Here is a 21,350-nt window from a genome sequence, read left to right as displayed (position 1 = left end):
CATCAGATATACAGCCCCTTACAAAGCCCTCCTTTATTGTTGTACTCATGTTTCCTTCTATGAGATGATTTGAAAAAAAAAAAAAAACCAACTTACTTTCATAGAAAACTGGATACATGTCCGTTCGTCGACTTGATATGAGACACAAAGCATAAACAAACCCAGGTAGGCCACTAAGCAGACCTGTAATGGGGAACACAGAACAATGGTTGGTATCAGGGCGGGTCTGGATTCCAAAGGCATCGACCTCGGTGTCTTTCACAGGTGACATCTGTGGTACCAAGCTGCTCCTCTCATTTTTTACTTATCTTTATGTGTCGTGTTTTGCTCTCATCTGTAGAACACAGTTTTAAGGCAGTAAAGCCAATTCATTTCAACATGGCCAGTGTTTATTTGTGGGACAGATGCCGAGCAAGGTACTTCACGATGTATATTTTCTTGACTTTCATCAGTTTTTAGTTCAGCATAGGCCAAAATAAGTACTTGCACTTTTGTAAGGCAGGGCATTATTAGATATAAGGTATAATTCAGAGAAGTATAAAAAGGGGAAGAAATTAAATTGAATCATGCAATGTGAAAGGCTTCACTCAAGACGTGGATGTGAAACCGTCTTGCAAGTCGTAACAGCAATGACCTCTAACATGTACTAAATCCTTCAGTATGTGCTGGAGCATTTCCAAGGGCCTTGTATGTCTTTCCGCCTGTAATTGGCAACAATCCTTAGAAAGTGGGTGCTATAATGATCCTCATACTGCGAAGGAGGCAGCAAAGGCACAAAGCAAGTAAGCAATGGAACTGGGATGCAAAGCAGGGCACTTGGGTGCAAAGCAGCTCTATGGGGTGCGCAGAGGCGAGACCACACAGCATGCGTTGAAGAGAGAGCAAGTGCATACGTGGCTGAATTAAGTAAGGGCTCAATGTAAACAGTAAGATGAAGATGAGAGCATGCGGTTGTAGTTCAGTAAGTGGGGGAGCTCCTGGGAAAATTTCAGATCAGGGATGACGTGTTTTGGGGAAATGCGTGGTGGTGTGGAATGGCTGTCCATGCGGAGATGAGGATGGTATTTTACTAATCTGTGCAATATTAATATGTCAGGTGGCCAGAGCTCGAGGGCAGCAGGCAAGTTCAGAGAAAAGGTAGAAAGAAAGGCACAACGCAAGCAGAAGGTACGCGTCATGGTGATTGCGTGACTTGTAGAGAGACACTAGAGATGGGGGAATGGTAGCTTCCAAGTTTTCGAAGGGCAGTAGTCGCGAGAGGGTGCTGTGCCTCACTGGCCCCACAGTGCCGAAAGGAACACAAGACACTATTCTTGGTCTGTTGGTCAAACTGCATTTTCTTTTGCATGAAGAGATTTTAAAACTGATTAAAGCTTCTAATCAAAGCAAATCTATTCACATTCAAATCTGCAAGGTTCAAGATGTCAGTAAAGTTCTATCTGTTACTGTGAAAAATATAAGCGACATAGTTGCATTTTGTTTTCCTTTTTTAAAAATGTATTTGGTTCAGGGTCTCACTACGCAGCTCAGACTCATAGTGATCCTCCTGGTTTCAGCCTCCCCAGCACCAGGATTACAGATTTGTGCCACCACACCTGGACTCAGTCACCAGCTCAGCATGCCTAGGGGCTGGGCTAGTGCAGCATGTGGTGCGGGGAATCTAACCCAGTCCCCACGTTTGCCTAAGCAGGTGCTTAGGCCACTGAGCTATCTCGCCGGCCCTCATAGTTGCATTTTCTGGTAAGTGCATTTTTCCTAGAGACAGATGTTGAAAACAACAGCTGCGCACCACCCAGCAAATCATCATGGTCTCAGTTATTTTTGTCACAGCTGAGACAAAAGAGCCGACATGCAATGGTAAGGGAGGAGAGGTCTGTTTCAGCTCAGTTTGTAGAGGTTTCTGTTTGCAGCTGACTGGCTCTAAGGCAAGGTGACACATGGCAGAGGAGAAGCAGCTCATAGTAGGCAGAAGGCAGAAAGGCAGCAAAACACCAAAGTAGCATGTAGCAAGCAGCCACGGTGACAGCAGCAGCCAGCCTTCTTTCAGTCCCTTAGATGTTACCCAGGCTATACATCCCTTGGTGTGGGTAGCACTCACACCCAGGAGGCCCTTACCGTTATCCACACCCAAAACTACATCAACCCAGTTTGTGGGCTAATTTGGTACGCACACACAACCTTCACCCCAGCATCACACAATCTAGACCCAGCCACCTGAAAAGGCCCACCTGTGACTGCACGAGGCTTTTGGGAGACGGCCAGACGCCAACCATAAGAATAGTGTTTGCAATTCCCACCACCAGGGCCCACTTCTAGCTATCGACAATCCTATTTTGGGTGGTAGAGCTGGCATCTTTTTTTAAAATTATTATTATTATGGAAAGGTCTACAGGGTATTCAGGGTCTCACTACTAGATCGGACTCGTAGTGATCCACCTATATACAGCCTCCCAAGAGCTGGGATTACAGGTGCCCACCACAACACTGAGTCTCAATTGCTTTCTCAGCATGTCCCGGGGGTGGTTCCTGCACAGTAGGCCCCGGGATTGAACCCCTGGCCCCTGCGCCTGCTTGCAGGTGCTATCCACCAAGCTATTTGGCTGGCCCTGAGCTGGCATCTTAAAAGGTAACATAACACTTTAAGGTAAGATATCTATCCTATCCTCTCCTTACTTATATATTCAATACACTGCCTGTACCTGCATCTTTTTTCAAGTGGAGAATTTTTTTCTATGAGACCATGAAGCCAAAGGCAAAAGCTAAAAGAAAGCTTTTAGTACTGGCTTTTGCCAAGGTTTCCGTCATTAGGACTAGCTTCGTGGTTTAATAGCAGTAGATAACGTTTCCTGTAGAGAGGCACAACATTAAAATAAATAAGCGTGGCATGGGTGGAAGAGGTGTGGATGGAAAGTAAGGCAGACCAGACCCCAGGAGGCAGGTTTCAGGGCAGGGCTGTCAGGTGCAGAGGACATGACACTAAAGATGGGGGGGGGGGGCCTACAGGTGGCTGACATTTCCAAGTAAGGGATAACGTTCTTTTCAAAAGCACATTTTAAAAAATACCAAGTCAAGGTACAAGCTCATAAGCTCTATCAGGATTTACTATATATTCTCACCTTGAGGATTCAGAAAGCCAAAACAATAGAAGAAAGAACTCTTTTTTGTATGTTGGTAGCAAACCGGGTCAAGGTTCTAAACATGTTTCTATGGGGACCACGTGTCCCCAAATATATGCTGCGCTCCGTCTTTGGTTTTTGTCCGTCGGTGCACGGGCTAAGGGTTTCTGCCCTGCAATTGTTTGGCCCCTAGAGACTACTGTGCTGAGTTTGACAACTGCCAACACTTTCTCCCTTGTCTTTCTGAGCGATACATTCAAATAACCAGGTCTAACAGACCAGCGTTTTAAAAAATCTGACTCAGTGCCACTGCTTGAACAAAATTTCCCTTTTTTGCAGTAGCTATTTCTTTGTAGCCTTCATTTAGCCTGGTTTCCAGCAAGATGTTGCATAAAAATGCATGACCTCATTCTAGAGCATTTCATTTATTCACTCAGCAGAACTTTATTGAAGATATATAATAGCCAGAGCCTGTGCTATTGTATGACTCTGGGAATTGAGAGATGAAAAAACATAGTTGGTTACACCAAGCATTTTCCAGCCTCCAGGATCCCTTATTCCAGTGGGGCAAGAGAGGAGAGTGAAATTACAATATTGTTAGCTAATAAAACCATGTCTACTGTAGGGATACACAGAAGGGATTGCTAACCTGAAGGCCAGTTCATGGAAGAAGATGGATTGTGAAGGCTATGCAGAAATTAACTACAAGGAAGGTATGAGGAAAGGTATCTTGGGCAGGATGAGTAGTGGTAATGCAAAGATGTGGAGAAATGCAAAGTGCATGTTATAGAGCAAGGCAAAGATGTCTTTTAGAACAGTCCACCTGGCTATGGAGAGTACAGTGAACAGGGGCAAGATCTGGGAAGGGGAAAACAGGTAAAAAGCCATTCTCCTATAGAGAAGAGAACTCAGGTGGAGGTGAAGATAGAGTCGGGGTAGCAGCCCAATCCATAAGCTCTAAAGATGAGTAGTTATCACGCTGAAGAAAAGAGAACCCTGGGAAGGCATGTGGTAGTCTTCCTGACCTGCACATGCAGGTAGAAGGTAGTGGTGGCCTTCCTGACCTGCACATGCAGGTAGAAGGTATTGACATCTCATGAGACTCAAGATAGAAAAGCAGCAGCAGGATGGGGTGGGGGATGACTAACACACATGGCCTGAAAGCTCAGCCATCTGGGCCTAGAGCTCGAGAGTGAGGTCTGGGCTGGCAACGAGGATCTGTTAGTCGTCAGCTTCTGTGAAACTTCTGAAAACATAGGAAACACTGGCCTACCTACAAGCATGAAAACAGAAAGGAATCCGAGTTCACTCAACTATGTAGAACCTTGAAATCTTTTGAACAGAAAGCATCTTAAATATATCTCTTATAATTTTGGTTGCCTATCATGTCATATCTAAAATATATTATTAAATTAGCTATTCTTTTGGATTTTTTTTTCTTTTTTTCATGTGACCAGCTCAGCCTGCCCTGGGGGCAGGGCTGGTGAGGTAGGTGGTACTAGGGATGGAACTGTGGTCCCTGCAGTTGCCTAAGTTTGCCTAATCAGGGGCTTTAGACCACTGAGCTATCTTGCCAGCCCCTCCTTTTGGATTTTTGAAAGCTTCACTTCTAGGTCCTTGTATCCCCTCATTATAAAGCTTCAGTTCAGATTTAAATTTCTTAGCCATCTGCTAGGACTTGATAAATTCTCAACCATGGCTTCTTTTCTTCCTCGTGGCTTTGTGTGTTACAATACAGTATTTCAGTTTATTGGAGAGTTTATAGGCATGGAGCATAAGCATGTTCTAGTGTTCAGTGGCTCTAGGGCCAGGTGGAGGAGAGCAAATCTCCCCTACCAGACTGATGCTCTTACTTCCTGACCCAGAAGGACATGGCCATGTCAGGAAGACAGGGTGTTCTTGCTTCCCAGGCGAGGCAGGGAGAGCTCATGTTAATAAGCAGTGAGTGAGACAACCCAGGCCTCTCTGGCACAGCATTCCTGGAATCCGGGCCAGGGCTCCCATTAGATATGGTGAGGTGAGGCCCACATTACCGGAAACAAGCAATTATGGGAGGTTTTCAAGAAGGCTTTTGTCAGACCAGACACCCAGGCCTGAGGTGGAGAGGTAGTGCTCAGAGCACAAAGCCAAGAGAGAAAGGGGCGGCATTAGAAACCGGTGCTGAGAAGGCAAGTGGTATTCAAGGGCTTAGTAAAGTTCCTCGTCTGATTGGATAGTTTTATTGATAAGAAAAGCTTTCTTCAATGGAAAATACAACAATCATCATTTTAACCCAATTTTAGATATGCGCTTCCACAGTTTTAGTGGGAGGAGAAAAACTTCAGTTCTAAATTCTACATTCTGTCTGAAGATATTTTTTGTTTTTTGTGGGTGCTGCCTGCAGTCTCTTGGGAGTTAGAGACCTAAACAGGGCTGAAATGCTGTCTGGATGTTAAATCTATTCCTAGATGCAGGAGTCCTGAGTCTTGTCACACATTGGCTTTGTTATTTATTTGGCTTATTGTACCTGCAAGGGTGTCTTTTAAGCGATGGTACTGTGGATAAAAAGTGAATTCAGGGCCAGCGTCTTGGAGATTTACCTGCATATTTCCCCTTTTTATTCTGCATCAGCTAGAAGGTATCACCCTAAACAGGTGAGAATAAAAATTGCTGGTATTTACTTCTCACCACATCGTATGTATTTATGTTCTGGTCTTGTGCCATTCACACAGCTGCCAATTTATTTGCTTTCTTCTTCTTTTTTTTAAAAAAAATTTGTTTGATATAGGGTCTCTCTACACAGCTCAGACTCTTAGTGATCCTTTTGTTTTCAGCCTCAACAGCTCTGGGATTATAGGGGTGCGCCACCACACTTGGTCTCAGTGGTTGGATCAGTGCGCCTGGGGGTGGGGCTGGCACAGCATGTGGTGCTGGGGATCAAACCCCAGTCCCTGCCTTTGCCTAAGCAGGAACTTAGTCCACTGAACTATCTTGTGGGCCCTTGCTTTATTCTTTTTTTGTTACCAACCAAGCTGCTTCCCCCTGTCAAGTGCCTCTACGTGTTCCTCTTCTGCCTTGATTCCCACTCTTCACCTGTGAACCTGAAATGTGTCTCTACTCCTGTGAGCTAATCAACTCCCACCTTTGTATTTAAAGAGCTTTAATTTAATCAATATAGTGACAAGATGAACTCGCTTCTCCTGTTTGCACAGTAAATCGATCAATCAGTGAAGCAGCAGAATTGTAAATGTTGCTCTGCACACTTTTGAAGAGATTTATATGGATTTGATATAATTTGAGGTAAAATACTAGACATAATTTTCCACAAATGATAAATACATTACAGTGTGTCAAGTGAGTGTAGACTTAGGGAAATTATTAACCTATAATGTACCAGAAAATTAAATAATAGGAAAAAGAATGTTCTAAGATCTATTAAAATTTGTTTATTAGATCAAGAGATCAGGATTAGAGTGAATATTTTAGCATGTGTTAAGCATTTTTCTGGATTCTTATTGTTGTTGTCTTAGGGGAAGACACAATATAAGAGACTGGCTCAGAATCCCTTGAAGGGCTTGGTAGAAACTGCTCTCATGTACCAGATTTCTGATTCAACAGGTCCAAGGGAGAGACTGGAATCCTACACTGTAAACAAGTTCTTAGGTCATACTGACATTGTTGGGCTGGGGGAACACTTGGAGGACCATTGGTCTAAACACAAGCCTTCTATATTATGACGGTTGGTGTGGATTCTATTAGAATGATTAGGAATCCAGGTGACACACAAGCTCGTGTGGGATACTGTAGAGAGCTGTTCATTATACACAATGATAATAATAATAATAATATCTACTTTCAAAATGGTAAATAGTACTTAATGCACACATATGTATAAGTGAGTTTACCTAGTTTCTCAAGAGTACACACTCCAAGGGAGAGAGAACTGAAGCTTCAGAAGTATAAACAGTTGTATATACACTCACTATGCCTTAAATTTTTTATATTAATAATATTAATAAAAAGTAATAATATTTATAGGACAACAGTAAAAATACCGGCTTGAATTCTTCCCCATAAAGAAATGCCACCTTTTCTAATGTAGGAGCCCTTAACACCGGGGGTACCCGCATTGCTCTGGACTTCAACACTACATAAATGCAACTTACTTTTAGAGCTTCTGTGCTCTGTGCTTCTGGTTGATGACCTGAGAAGACCTCTAAGTCATCAGAGTGGCATGGGATTCTGCTACTGCTGACAGACAGCACCCATTCCAATCCAAAGCACAGTCAGCTCCTCCAGAGTTGTACCACTTCTGCAGTGGCACGACACCAAATGTTTGCCAACCAGTTGAGGAAGAAGGGCTACTCATACCAAGTGCTCGTTTTCTCTGTTTATTTTTGATAATGGGGATCAAACTCAGGACTTTGGGCTTGCCAGGCAAGCACTTATGCCGCTGAGCTATCTCCCCAGCCATCCAAGTGCTAATTTCTGTGGCACAACAACCACAACCATGGCTGACCATCAGGCATTCTCTAGCATAGTCCCACTTCTCTACTATGTTGCCTGTCTCCTCTTGAGTCCCTTCTTGGACAAAATCATTTGGTTTCCAACCGGTATTGGTTTGTACTATATTTGGCACTTCAGTGTTTATTAATTATTTGGGATCCCTGAAATCAGTGTACAGAGTCAAGATAAAGGAGCAGTGAAGTCAGACAAGAAGAAATCCTCATAAATAATGGTTCCCTTGTCCCTAGGATATGCCCCAAGACCCTCATCAAATGCCTGAAACCACAGGTAGTATTGAATCCTATGAATCCCATATACAGGAAAAAACTCTATAGTTTTTTTCCTATATATGCATACTCCTTTAAATAACAGTATATTAGGCATTGAAAGAGATTTACAAGAAAAAGAAACAATAAAATAGAATTATAGCAATATGCTATAGTAAAATTGTCACAACGCTACTCTTGCGCATTGAGGCCCTGATACGTAAGACAGTGTTACCTGAATACAGTGCCAGTTTTCTTCATAACCCAGACAATTATTCTGAGTAAAGGGTGGGTAGCTTATACAACATGGATACACTGGACAAAGGGAGGATTCTCATCCTGGGTAGAATGGAGCAGGAGGACACAAGATTTAACTGTGCTATGCTGAACAGCAAGAATTTGAAAATACTAAATGTAAAATTCCAAAGTTAAAATAAACAAATTTTAAAGTTGCTGTTGGTTGCAGGTAACTGAAACTGCAGAAGACAAAACTGTGCATTAGGGGCACTGTTGTACTCACTTACTAATGCTTGGTACTAGATAAAAATGATTATAGCATCATCTGTGAGATTTTGCTCTCAATGGGCACTGCCATCTGGTATCATTCTCAGCGAAGCTTAGCTCAGCACTTTACTATGTTAGGAAAGGGAGGAGGAGGGTATAGACCTTGCCCTTCAGAATTTACACTTCTGTCCTCACTATGCAAGAAAGCACCTGACGTTCAGGACAATTGATTACCACGTCAGTGGTGTGACACTGGGCAATGCCACTGGAGGGAAAGAGCAACCAAATTGAGCTCATCCCTTTCCCTCTCTGATCACCTCCCAGGACTCCTCATCTCTTTTATAATGCAAAAGGTCTGGTGTCAGATGGATTTTTTCTACTATGCATTATTTTTAAAGACAAGGTTTAAGTGATAATGAAATAGGACTTATATATAATAGCATTATGAGGGATACCCCTGGGCTGGGGAGATAGGCAGTCCAATTGCCGCCTGGCAAGAGCAAGCACCCAGGTTTGATCCCTGGTACTGCGTGCTGTGCCAGCTTCAGGACCATGGGAAAAACATGCTGGCCACTGAAACTGGGCATTGTGGTGCCCACTTGTAATCCTGGTGCTTGGGAAGCTGAGATGGAAGTATCCCTATGAGGCTGAGCTGCACAGCGAGACTCTGTGCCAAATGAAGGAGAGTCCTTCCCTACATTTAGTATAGTATAATATACTATATTAGTATAGTATAGTATAGTATAGTATAGTATAGTATAGTATAGTATAGTATAGTATATTTTTAGGTAAAATCAAAATAAAAAGCCTTAGAAATGTGCTCTTTCCCCTATTAGGAAAGGCAAAGAAGAGAAAATATACTAGAAAATAAGAAACATCAAAATAAACTTCACTCAACAAACAAACAATAACTCTACTTGGTTGGTTAAAAACAAGTATAAAACTATAAGTATAATGAAGAAGACAGTGGTACATAATGGAAAAGATCTGAACTTTAGAGTAAATAAAGTTCATAATGGAAAAGATCTTTAATTTTGAGTAAAGTTAATATTTTTAGCCACAGTTTCCTTATCTATAAACAAAGACAATAATATTTTAATTGTATTAAATATAATGATATGTTTAATAAAAATTAATAATTAGTGACAAAAATTATAGGATTAAAAACTGATTAAAAAAGATAAAAATTAAAGGATTAATGATAATATAAACAGGTATGATAATGTCTGTCTTATAGCTAGAGAATTGTTAGTAACAACCACTAAAATTATTATTACAAATAGAGTTATGTATACATTCATTTGAATACACCAAGTTCAGCATATATTTACAGGCTCTTAATGTACTAGCAATGACCATGTTTATAGTATGGACGCTGTTGGGGCCGGGGATACAGCTCAGCAGCATAAGCACCTGCTTGGCAAAGGCAAGGTCTTGAGTTTGATACCCAGTACCAAAAAACAAAAAAAACAAAAAACAAAAAAAAAAAAACAAAAAAAAAAGAACAAGAAGAAGAAAGAAAGAAAGAAAAAGAAAACAAAGAACAGAGACTGTCTTGGTGACAAATATCATAAAGTTGACTTAGTATGAGCGTCAATCAGCACTTGGCATGAACGTCATGCAAGGAAAAGTCATTAAGTCTAGATGATTTGATATTTTGATGTGAACATTGACTAGCCTTGTATGCCTGACACCTTACCAAGCACCTCATATAAGTTACCCTGTTTCATCCCCACAAACGTCCTCTGAGGTGATCACTGCTATGAGTCCCATTTCAAAGAGGAAGAAGCTGAAGCTCAGAAGGGCTTTATGCTGAAAGGCATGGTCCACAGCAAGGGTTCGCAGCTATACCCATCAGAGTACAGTCCCTGACAGCTCTCTACATGAGAACTCAGAGATCTGGCAAACATTCTCGAAGCTGCTTTTCTCCTGCATGGCTAAAGCTTCACTCCTGAAGCTTAGTGTGAGTAGGAAATCTCACAACCCAAGCTGGATGAGATGGCCACTCAATCACTGAGATCCAGTTTTATCATGTATACAGTAGAAAAAACAACGCTTACTTTAGAATTTGTTTTTCAGGGTCTTAAGTAATGTACCTGGAATCATAGTAAGTACTGTTTTTCTCCTATTTCTTCTGACCTCAAATGGAGCCAGTGTAACTGACTCTGAAATTTGAGCTGAAATGAATAATATATGTAAATATAAGCACTTTATCACATTTTAGAAATAATCTCATTCTGTCCTTCTAACAAACACTCATTGTGTACTTACTGTGTACTCTCTTTGAGGCTTGGCAATCCACAGAGAAGAGTAATGATGAAAATCCCTGCTTCACTGACAAGATAGCTTAGTGGACTAAGTGCCTGCTTAGGCAGGCTCAGGGACCAGGTTTCAATTCCCAGCACCACATGTTGCTCCGGCCCCACCCCTGCACACCCTAAGCTGGCCACCAAGTCTGGGCACGGTGGCGCACACTTGTAATCCCAGCACTGGGGAGGCTGAAAACAGGGGGATCACTATGGGTATGAGCTGCATGGTGAGACCTTGTACCAAATACATTTAAAAATAAAATCCTTCCTTGGTAGGCCTTAAGTTTTAGGGTGGAGAAGCAGTCTGCAGACAAACATGTAAGTACATCTCTACTCTGAGAGCTCTTGGGAAGAGTTCCGGGGGCAGAGCATGGATCATCATAAGGTTCCCCCCAGCAAGCATGGCATAGAATGATTAACAAAATATAAACCACAAACCCCTTGAAAAGTGCACTGGTCATCTCTAGATCCCATTAGAAAAAATGAAAATCAAAGAAACCACAGAGTGAGTTTGCTGTTGTTTTTTCAGGAAACCTTTGCAGCTCTGTAATTTCAACATGTATCCACCGCATGTAATCAAAGTTTCTACAGCTCTACACCCAACATGAGTGGACCTAGACAGGCGACACCAGAGGGCAACTAGATAAGAGTCATAGCAAATTTGGTCTCATAGCTAAACATAGAGATGGGGCTGATCTCAGAGCTGGATTTGGTTGATGTGAGTTCAAGTCCAACTCCACTGCTTTTTAGGTAATGGGCATGGAACAAGATGAGAGGTAAAGCCTAAGCTGCATCATGACTGGGGTAATACCAGCGAGGCACATTTCATAAGTTGGTGAAAGATTAAATGAGACAGCATACCTATAGGCCTTAGTTTCATAACCAATACATAAAAAAGATAGTCAATAAATACTTGTCAAATAAAGAAATGGATCCATTCATTTAATGACTTGGGCTACTTTTGCTTTCGTTGCCAGAATCCCTTTATCAAACATCTTTGAAATAATGTTGACATAGATAGTTTGCAAATACCTAAGAGGGATAAAACTCTTATCTGCTTCTTTTCCTTTTATTTCTGCTACAGACCTATTTATTATCTACCGCCCAAGAAACGCCAGTCTCAATGAGCATGCCAAGCTATGTATGTTTCTCTGATTATACCATTGTGGTTTTACAGAGTTGAGCATTTCATTTCTGAGAAAAAAAATGCATTGTTCAGTAAAATATGCGTGTTCTGCACATAACAGATTCAAAATTAATATTACTTTTTAAAAAAATACAGTGGGGCTCAGCCAAGCTTGGTGCACAAGACATTCATGGCAAATTATAGAAGTGATGGGGTACAACTATAAAGATTGAAAACTAACCCAAGCGTTTAAGGAAAATCTGAGTGTCAAAATGTGGGGAAATACAGCAACAACCTGTCTCTCAGTAGTGAGCATTGGTGTACAGAAATTAGCCATCAGAGATCTAATAATCTTGAAGATTTTTCCTTGGTTTTATGACACTAGGCTCAAAATAGCTGTTTCTTTTCCACTGTGAATAAAATAATAGCTAGCTAGAATATTTTTCTCTTTTAAGTTTTCTCCTACCATCCCTTCCCTTCCCTTCCCTTCCCTTCCCTTCCCTTTCATTTTTTCTATCAAGTATTAGAGATTGAACCCGGGGCATTTGCAATGAGTATATCCCATGTCACTTGTTGCCGAAGCTCCCCTGCCCAGGCTCAGCTCCGATTTATAATCTCTTGCCTCAGTCTCCCAGGCTGCTGGGATTACAGGCATGAGCTACCACACCTGGTTTAGCAATAACTTTTTATAGCTAGGAACTTTTACTAAGCAGTGGCCTATGATACACCAGGAAGATATTCAATTACTTGTTCTTTTAAATTAAGAATACACAACTTCAGCGCTTCACTGATTTAAGTCTGTTATTATTAGAGCAAATATTGTTGGAAAGCTCTAGTGCAGAAATTCTCATGTTACAAAGAGCTAAGTTCTCCCTGTGCACAAAAAGTATGGCTTTGTGACATACAGGCTCATCCACATACTTCCATATCTTTCTGGAAGTTGGAGGGGGCCAATTTGTAATATTTGCTTTGCAAAGATGATCCAAGAGATTATTTTTTAAAGTATATATTAGAGATCCAGGTCAAAATTTCCCAGACAGAATGCAGTTCTTCATATAAACTTTATCTCTCTCCCTCTCTCACACACACAAACACACACACAAATTATTTCTTTTTGGCATGAAAAGAGAAAAGACACTCCTTCAGCCACACCTAACTTCAGCCTCTCTGCAACATCCATTCAATCTTTCTTTTCCTTTTTTCTCATTTTAACTGTCTTTTTGGTTGAAGAGTTGATGCTGACAGGTGTATGTCTGCATTACTGTAAATGGATACGTTTTTTCACATGTGAAGTCACAAGGATATGTGACATCAAATCAAATTTACTTCTGTGGGGTTGGCCAACTATCTCAGTGGATTAAAGCACCTGCAAGCAGGTACAGGGGCTGGGGGTTCGATCCCCTGGCCTGTTGTGCTGGCCTTGCCCCCTGGGGCACTCTGAGACAATAATTGAGACTGGGCATGGTGGCCCGCGCCTGTAATCCCAGTTCTTCAGAGGCTATAAACAGGCAGATTACTATAAGTCTGATCTAGTAGTGAGACTCTGAACAACCTGTAGACCCTTCCCTAAAATACAGAAAAAAATAAATGAAAATTACTTCTGTGTCAGCGGACTAAGCATCTACTTCGGCAAGTGCAGGGACCAGGGTGCGATCTTTGGTACTGTGTGACTTGCCAGACCCACCACGGGGGGCATGCTGAGCTGGCGACCAAGTACAGTCATGGCGGCTCATGCCTGTAATCCCAGCGCTAAGGAGGCTGAAAGCAGGAGGATCACTACCAAGTCTGAGCTGCATAGTGAGGCCCTGAACCAAATACATAAAATAAATAAATAAATAAATAAATAAATAAATAAAACCCCTACTTCCATGCTCATAGCATTGAAAACACAAATGTGGGTCTATTCTCTCCTGCGACTTCCTTCATTCTGTATCTCCTTGAAAAATAAATGGCAACACCCCAATTTCCAAGATCTTGTGAGGGGATTCTTGAGCAAATAATTGCCAGCCATGAGAATGAATTCACCAGTTGCGTGATCAAAGGTCTGATTGATGGAGAAAGCAGCACAGCGTGTTGAGCTGCGATTGATACCAGGCTGATGTCCTCTGTAGGAATGAGATATCTTCTTCCCAATTCAAAGTGGTGAGTTTTTCTTATGAGTTGAAAGTATTCAATATCCAGAATTATACTTGTATTTTCTTAATAGCTTCCAATGATTTTGCTTTGAAATTTGCATTGCTATGTAGCCTGGCCAGATTGGTTGTAGAAGCACAGAAAGATTGGGAAGACAAATGTATTGCTGAGGGGCGCTCCTGCTTCTCAGTACCTGCATGTTGTGCAGATGTGCATGTGCTGACTCCTTTATCACTTTACGCAATATTAGAAAACTACTGTCACGGCACCGCTAAAAAACAATCTGGAACTTGTGAATAGCAACTGGATCAGAAGAGACTGAATCACCTAGATCCTATGAAGAGAGTGTGCTTTCTTTAATGTTTCTACCCAAAGGAAGCTTGCTGCTAGAAAGCTAGGATGGAACACAAGATCTGGGCCAGCACCGAGTTGCTAAAAGTTCCAAACCCTTCTTGAAAGTGACAGTGAATTACTCGACATTTTACAACATTGAAACTTTTAAAATTTTGTCAAAAGAATTTTTTTAGATTTTTGAGACAGGGTCTTGCTATGCAGTCTAGGCTGGCCTTGAACTCACAGCGATCCTCCTGCCTCAACCTCCAAACTTCTGGGATTACAGGCAGGCATTCAATCTTATGAATGCATGTTCCATCAACTCTGAAAAGTAGAAAAAAAATCCCACAGCTTCCCCAGTGTCTCTCTTATCAAGAACCCTTCAAGTAGAAGACCTCTATATGGGATCTCATTTCAGGATTTTAATATAGATTTGTATATGTAGATGAGGGTTCTTAATTCATAGGAATTTCTGGGCATTTCGCCAATTGCATCCTCAAAAGATTGGATAAACAAAACAACAGAATTGTTAGGCAATAAAATTGGTTTTGGATCAAAACCAGGGTAAAATAATGATAGGATATGAGTTGTGTCTTTGACCCAAAATGTCCTTTTTCTTTCTTATTTATCTGGTGTAATGATACTCCTACATCAACTATCTTAAATCCAGTTGTATGCATTCTTTAATCCTTGTCGGAGGTATTTTCTACCTCAAAGAGGTATGCAATGTGTGTACTACTTACTTAATATATGTTAGCTCATTTATTACCCAAAATATGTGTTAAGTGAGAAAAATCCATATTGTATAGAAAATTGTAATTCAGAGGAACTATCCTGAAAATGACCCTGAATAAAAACTTGGTTATTTAAACAAATGAAGTATGAGAGGGACAGGGAGATGAAGAGAGACAGAATAGAAAGAAGAAAGCACAAATTTTTGAGTAAAAGAGGCATAAAAAAATAGATGTATCAGTTGCAGTATATACCGCTGAAGGGGATCTTGATTTCGAACAAACTCTGAAAAAAATACTCATGACTTAATCACGGACATTTGCACACTGATTGGATTCCGCGAAATTAGCTTGTTAGGCGTGATGTTGGTATTTTGATTACTTATAGTCTCTGTCATTCAGTTTAGATAGTAAAATTGTTTATGAGTGAAATTATATGAAGTTGAAGATTTACTCCAAAATAATGTAACGTGCGGTGCGTGAGGGCGGAGGAAGGACAGTAAGAAGTAGATGAACAAGGCTGACCACACGCTGAGCACTGCGGGGGGGCTGCAGGATGGGGCCCTTACTCAGGCCCAGTCTAAATTTTATCTCCTTCGTGTATGCTTGAAATTTTCCATATGAGCAGTCTAGAGAAAAATGGCTCCAGACACATTCATATTAAGACAAAAATATGCAGAAGTGTTTCACCCTCAAATAGGGTCCACTAAATTAGCATGCAGCAAACCTCCTGCAGGATGAATGCATACGCCAAAATTAGCAAACACAAGAAGGAACTCATCAGTAAAGGTCAGCAGTCGTGTGCATAATAGTGTACACACTCTGAGGACAGAAGCCATAAGAACTCCGAATATTGGTACCAACGCAGAGAATCCATGAAAAGGTATATTAAAAATTATTAAAGACTTTGAAAAAAATTATTAAAGACATACAAACAAGACAGAGTCGAAAACACGAATGAAGAGCACTTTTCGTAAACACTAGAAATATTTGAAATTTTAAAAATGCCAGTAACAACAAAACAGAAATTGTACAAAAGAAAGAAAGATGGATAGTTAGAAACTCAATGGAGAGAGAAAAAGGCAGATGAAAATCTAAATGAAGAGGGGAGTGGGATTAGAAGATCTGAGGAAATAATAAGAACATGCAGCAGAGAGGGATAAAGACAGATGAACTGTGGTAGGCTAGGAAATAGGGCAGTTGGAGCAGGGGGGCTGTAAACCCCACCTCACAACAATTTTAGAAAAGTCAAGAACAGAGAGCTGGGAGGGAGGGGCTGGGTTTGTTTGTTTGTTTGTTTTTTGAATTAATGAAAAACACAAAAATCTTAAATTCAGGAAACATTCGCAGTCCCTAGAAACTATTTAGATACATGGTAGCTAAACTGTACAACATCGAGAACAAAGAGAAAATTCCGGGTGTGTTCTTCACGTGGGACTAACGTTAGGCGCTGAGCACACTCATCGGCAACAGCTGCGCTCCAGAGATGGAACTCATATTCTGAAAACACTCAGGCGAAAACTGCTCTCAACCTACCACCAGAGGAATGCTTTGCAATTGTTAACTGAGTATAGCTACTAAGTAGACTAAAATGACTGAGTGGAAATAGGCTGAATTACAAGGAGAAATAAACAAATCTACATATTTTTGGAAAGTTTAACATAGACTTCTCAGCCAACTTTAGATCAAGCAGAGAAAACCAGTAATTATATAGAAGATTAGCATGATAACAAGCTTGATTTTATAAGTGACTGGAGAATCTTAAGTCCCAATGAGATGATCATTATTTCCAAACATGCATGGAGTGTTCACAAAAATTAGCCTCCAAATCTCATCAAATATCAAAGAATTTGTATGACAGAAAACACATAAAATGAACACGCAGTAATTGAGTTGAAATCAGTTATCAAAAGACAAGCAGAAAGAGTCAAATAAATGATCTCTTCTTTGTTCATGTATAGAATGTATAAATTCCATCCCAGTACCCGGGGAGGCTGAGGCAGGAGGATCACAAGTTCTAGTTCAATATGAAGGCCTTAGGTTCACTTCCTAATACTGGGGATCAGGGAGGGTGGATTCCATAAAAATACCCAAAGTATTTTTCTTGGAATGTGAAAGGTTACTTTTTGAGTAAAGAAAGAAGCAAAAGTGGGTAAGACTCATGCAGACAGTTTTGAAGAAGCAGATGGGGAAAGGCCAGGCTGTTCGCCCTGTTACCTTCATAATCAGAGACATAATGTTTTCTAGTGGATAGTATGATATTGATGTGGTAATAGACAAATCAATGGAACTGAAGAGAATCTTGAATGAAATTTAATATGGGAAGATGACACTTGATAAGTAGGCATGTCAGATCCATACGGAAAGGACTGTTTATTTTATTTTATTTATTTATTTATTTATTTATTTATTTATTTATTTATTTAGTGGAGCCAGGGATTGAACTCAAGCCCTTGTGCTTGCCAGGTAAGCACTTATTCTACTGAGCTATCTCCCTGGCCCCAAATGGTTCTTCTGTTAGTTTTTTGTTTTGTTTTGCTTGGTACAGGGGATTGAACTCAGGGCCTAGTGTTTGCCAGGCAGGTGCTTAAGCCACTGAGCTCTTTCCCCAGCCAAAAAGGACTGTGTATTAATTGGTACCAAGAAATTAGCAATCTGTATGAGAAAATAACTAAATACAGAACCTATTTCATATCGCATGCAAAACGTTCACTACAGGCATAGGCAAACCTTTGACATCTCTAGAAAGCGGCATAAAACTTGTTTATGGCATTGAAATATGGAGAAGTTTCTTTAAAATATAGCAAAGCACACACCATTAAAAGGATCAATAATTATAAAACTATTAAGATTAAATATTTTGATAAAAAAGTACTAACTCAAAAAAGATATTCTCAGTATGTAAAACTAGAAAGATTAGTAACAAAGTAATAAGTCCTAGAAATCAGAAAGAAACAATCCATAGCAAATGTTTTAATAAAATAAATGATAAGAAAGAATCAAAGTGTCCAATCAACGTAAAAATGTTTAACTCTAGTAGTAATCAGAAAAAAAAAAAAAAACCTAAACATACCACTCCACACAAATAAGAGAGATGAAAGGAAACTGGAAGTATAAATTGGTACAAATTTGGATTTATAGAATGATTTGGAAGAGTAAACTGAAAATGTAGCATTACCCAATAATTCTTACTGCTCACTAATTCACCTTCTAGAAATATATCTTAAAGAAGCTAAAATATCCACACAGAAAGCCAGGAACTATGGTATTCACTTAATAAGAGATTGTTTTGCAAAAGTAGGTATTGATATAATTGGGGGTGACCATTGTCACATAAGATAAAATAAAAATTTATAAATTTATACTATATTTATATTAAAATTATTTAATTTATATTATATGCATTTATAAAATTTTTATATAAAATAAAATTATGCAGCAACATTGGCATATAAGACAGAAATCATCAATGTAACATAATGCTTTCCTTCTTTAAAAAAAAAAACCTGCTAGGTGTGGTGGTACACACCTGTAATCCCAGTACTCAGGAGGCTGAGGCAGGAGGATTTTTTAAATTTGCATTTATTTATTTATTTATTTATTTATTTATCTATTTAATACAATGTCTTTTAAATAAATTGTAAGTCAAAGATATAGTATAAATCTTAGAACAAAAATTAAGATTAAGCAATATTCAGAAAATTAAATACTAATTAATTAAAAATTAAATGTTTCAAAACAATTGAACTAAGAAAAAGTTTTCATGATAGCAAAGAAGTACTAAGAGTAAAACATAAGATAAATACTGGAATGGCAAGTAAATGACCAGCACTTCTAATAGTTTGAGGTTAGGATATTCCACAAAAAGTTCTAGTGAGACAGGAGGATTGATGTGAGTTCAAGGCCAGACTGAATTGCAGAGTGAAATCCTGTCTCCAAGTGACAAAATAAAATAAAATTTAAAAAAATAATAAGTAAAATAAAAGTATGAAAAATATTACAATTCAAGGAAGCTAGGGATGGATAAGTGGTTCTTTTATTCTGTCACTTTGGAATTAAAATTTTTATAATGAAAAAAAAATCATAGACTTTCCCATACTCACTCAAACTCACTCAGAAATGAAAATAATGATTCATTTCCAAATAGGTTTTGGAAAATGGTTAGAAATTAGTGATCCAGGCTTCTCCTTGTACTCATCTTACTCCAAAGCTGGAGCCCCTTTTACAGTTCGGGCTCTGGGTCCCTGACTTTGTCACTTGTGACCTCCCTGAACTATTCCATAAAAGGTCCGGGATCAATTACCCGGAACTTGGGTATCTAAATTGTCCTGTAACGAACTGTGAATGTGTCTCCTCTACTGGAGTTAGACACCTCGGCGAGGCTACTCTGTCCAGCACCTGGAACTACACAGAGCATCTGGTGGTCAAGATGTCAGAATTTCTGATGGACTGAAGTACTCTTTCTTTCTCAGGCTTCTATTCCTTATCAACTGTCTCATTCACTTGTGAGTGACTTACGAGACACTGGTCACCCACAATTGTATCAATACCTACTTTTGCAAAACAACCCTTTGCCAAAGAAAGTTTAAAAAACAACAAGATTGTGTTCCAGCCTGGTTTTTCATGAATCAATAGGAGAAACAACATTGGCACATGTTTAGGGGAAAAAAATACACAATTTATATTTCATTTGTTTCACCTTAGGAGTGCTCAAGCCCTCAGAGGTGAGAAAGGAATTTAATGCGCAGTTAGCCTGCTCCAACGGTATGACTATAAACTGGGCACAATTAAGCAGGTTCTCATATTAGGCCCAATTTTAAAAATGGCTGTAGAGATCATTCTGCAGTCCCTCGTGCCCTTCGGCATCTATGTGAAATAGTACAAGAAACAGAAATCTATTAAATAGAAGCTACGATAAATCAATATAAATTCAATTATATAACCTTGTAATACTAGCACAAATAAGAAGATACCTTGTTCAACCTTGAAAAAGTATTATCCAGTGGCTTTTGTAAGTGGGAGCACATTAAAGAAATAAAATGGAAGGGATCGTTCAGCCACGCACAGCAGTGCCCTCCCTCACCCGCACGTGGCCCTGTCATTTCTGCAGGTCAGCCTTCCCAAGCAGCCAGCAGCCTGCCCTGCATGCCTGCCATGGCAACACGGTCAGCCAGACACTGAGGTTTTGTAAGGTACGTGTGTGAAGGCTACAGAGAAAGGCAAGGAGGCTTCAGGGAGGTCTCCCAGTGGAATACTCGGTGACTCACTAGACTGGGCAACTCGAAGGAGAATCATTTATCCAGGCTTTTATGACACAATGGTTTCGGTCACTCAATGTTTGTTTAAAAAAAAAAAAATTATAGGTGATCTCAGAGGCCCAAACACAGACCTAAGCCCTTGAATAAGCAAGTAGCATCTTAGGCTACTTGCTGTTGAATAGAGTATAATCCCAGGCTACTCGGGGTGGGTTTGGTCCTTCCATTTCCCAGTCAAACTAGTAGAGAGAGTGCATGGAGAAGGATGTAGGCTCACCAGGCAGGTCACACGTACACTCACGCCAGGGCTTGGAGGGTTTCAGTTGTGTGCATTTGTGAGAAAGCTATTTTTCCTTTCTTGATTTTTTTCTTTTTCTTTTTTATCTCAGAGTCCTAGCTTGCCCTTCTAACAGCCTCACGTCCCCAGTGTCCTGGCGGTCACTTAGCTACCCTAAAAGATCCCCACACACACACACCAGAAGGCAGGGTGAAAACAAAATGGTCTGCCTGGCTCCTGAAACAGATCTCCTGTACAGCTTTCCTGGCACAGCTCAACAGGAGATAAGGCTCAGCCCAGGCCTAATGGTCCGATATGTGTCCCATACCTGATACCTTAGACGGCCCAAGGGTGCTATTCCTTTTCTGTAGTTATACCCTAGTCAAAGTCTAGTTAACACATTAACAACTCCACCTCTTTTCTGGTCTCCTGTCATTATCCTCTACACAACAGAGATGCCTCGATAATAACTTATCTTAAAATGGTGTTTTAGTGGCTCATGCTAATGAATATACTTGAATAACAACAATCTGACACCTTAATAACAACAGTCAAGCGGGCTGTCACTAAAGCAGTCACTACAGGACATCTCACCTCGTCTCCCAGCACCAGGCCAGGCCAGGGAGAGCTGCTCAGTTCTAGAATGACAGACGCAGGACCAGGAAAATCAGCAGAATCCAAGAACGTGCGATTGCAATCTCTTTGCCTTCTAGTGTCCAGTCACGAGCTGGCCTTTGCCATCCCGAAGAAACACAGTGCTGAAGCACATCCATGGGTGTGTTAGGAGGGGGCTGTAGCCCAGCAATGATAGTCCA

At 40.3% G+C, this 21,350-nt stretch overlaps 1 protein-coding gene across 2 annotated transcripts in view; it reads right to left on the bottom strand.

Annotated features, from left to right (window-relative positions):
* The window catches only part of Sspn (sarcospan), a 37,784-nt gene that overhangs the window by 7,632 nt on the left and 8,802 nt on the right, over positions 1-21,350 (bottom strand). Inside the window, exons 1-2 of one of the 2 annotated variants that reach the window (XM_023718981.1) lie at positions 13,717-13,811; positions 97-183 (exon numbers count right to left, since the gene is read on the bottom strand). In XM_023718981.1, coding sequence (XP_023574749.1) covers positions 97-153 — 57 coding nt within the window. In that variant the 5' untranslated portion in view covers positions 154-183; positions 13,717-13,811. Of the gene's footprint in view, positions 1-96; positions 184-13,716; positions 13,812-21,350 lie in introns of those variants that run through there. The other variant, XM_004634565.2, reaches the window with a different exon arrangement.

The sequence above is a fragment of the Octodon degus genome, unplaced genomic scaffold (genome assembly GCF_000260255.1).
Source record: "Octodon degus isolate 3935 unplaced genomic scaffold, OctDeg1.0 scaffold00064, whole genome shotgun sequence".
NCBI classification, from domain to species: Eukaryota; Metazoa; Chordata; class Mammalia; order Rodentia; family Octodontidae; genus Octodon; species Octodon degus.
This window is presented reverse-complemented; position numbering and strand designations above follow the sequence as displayed.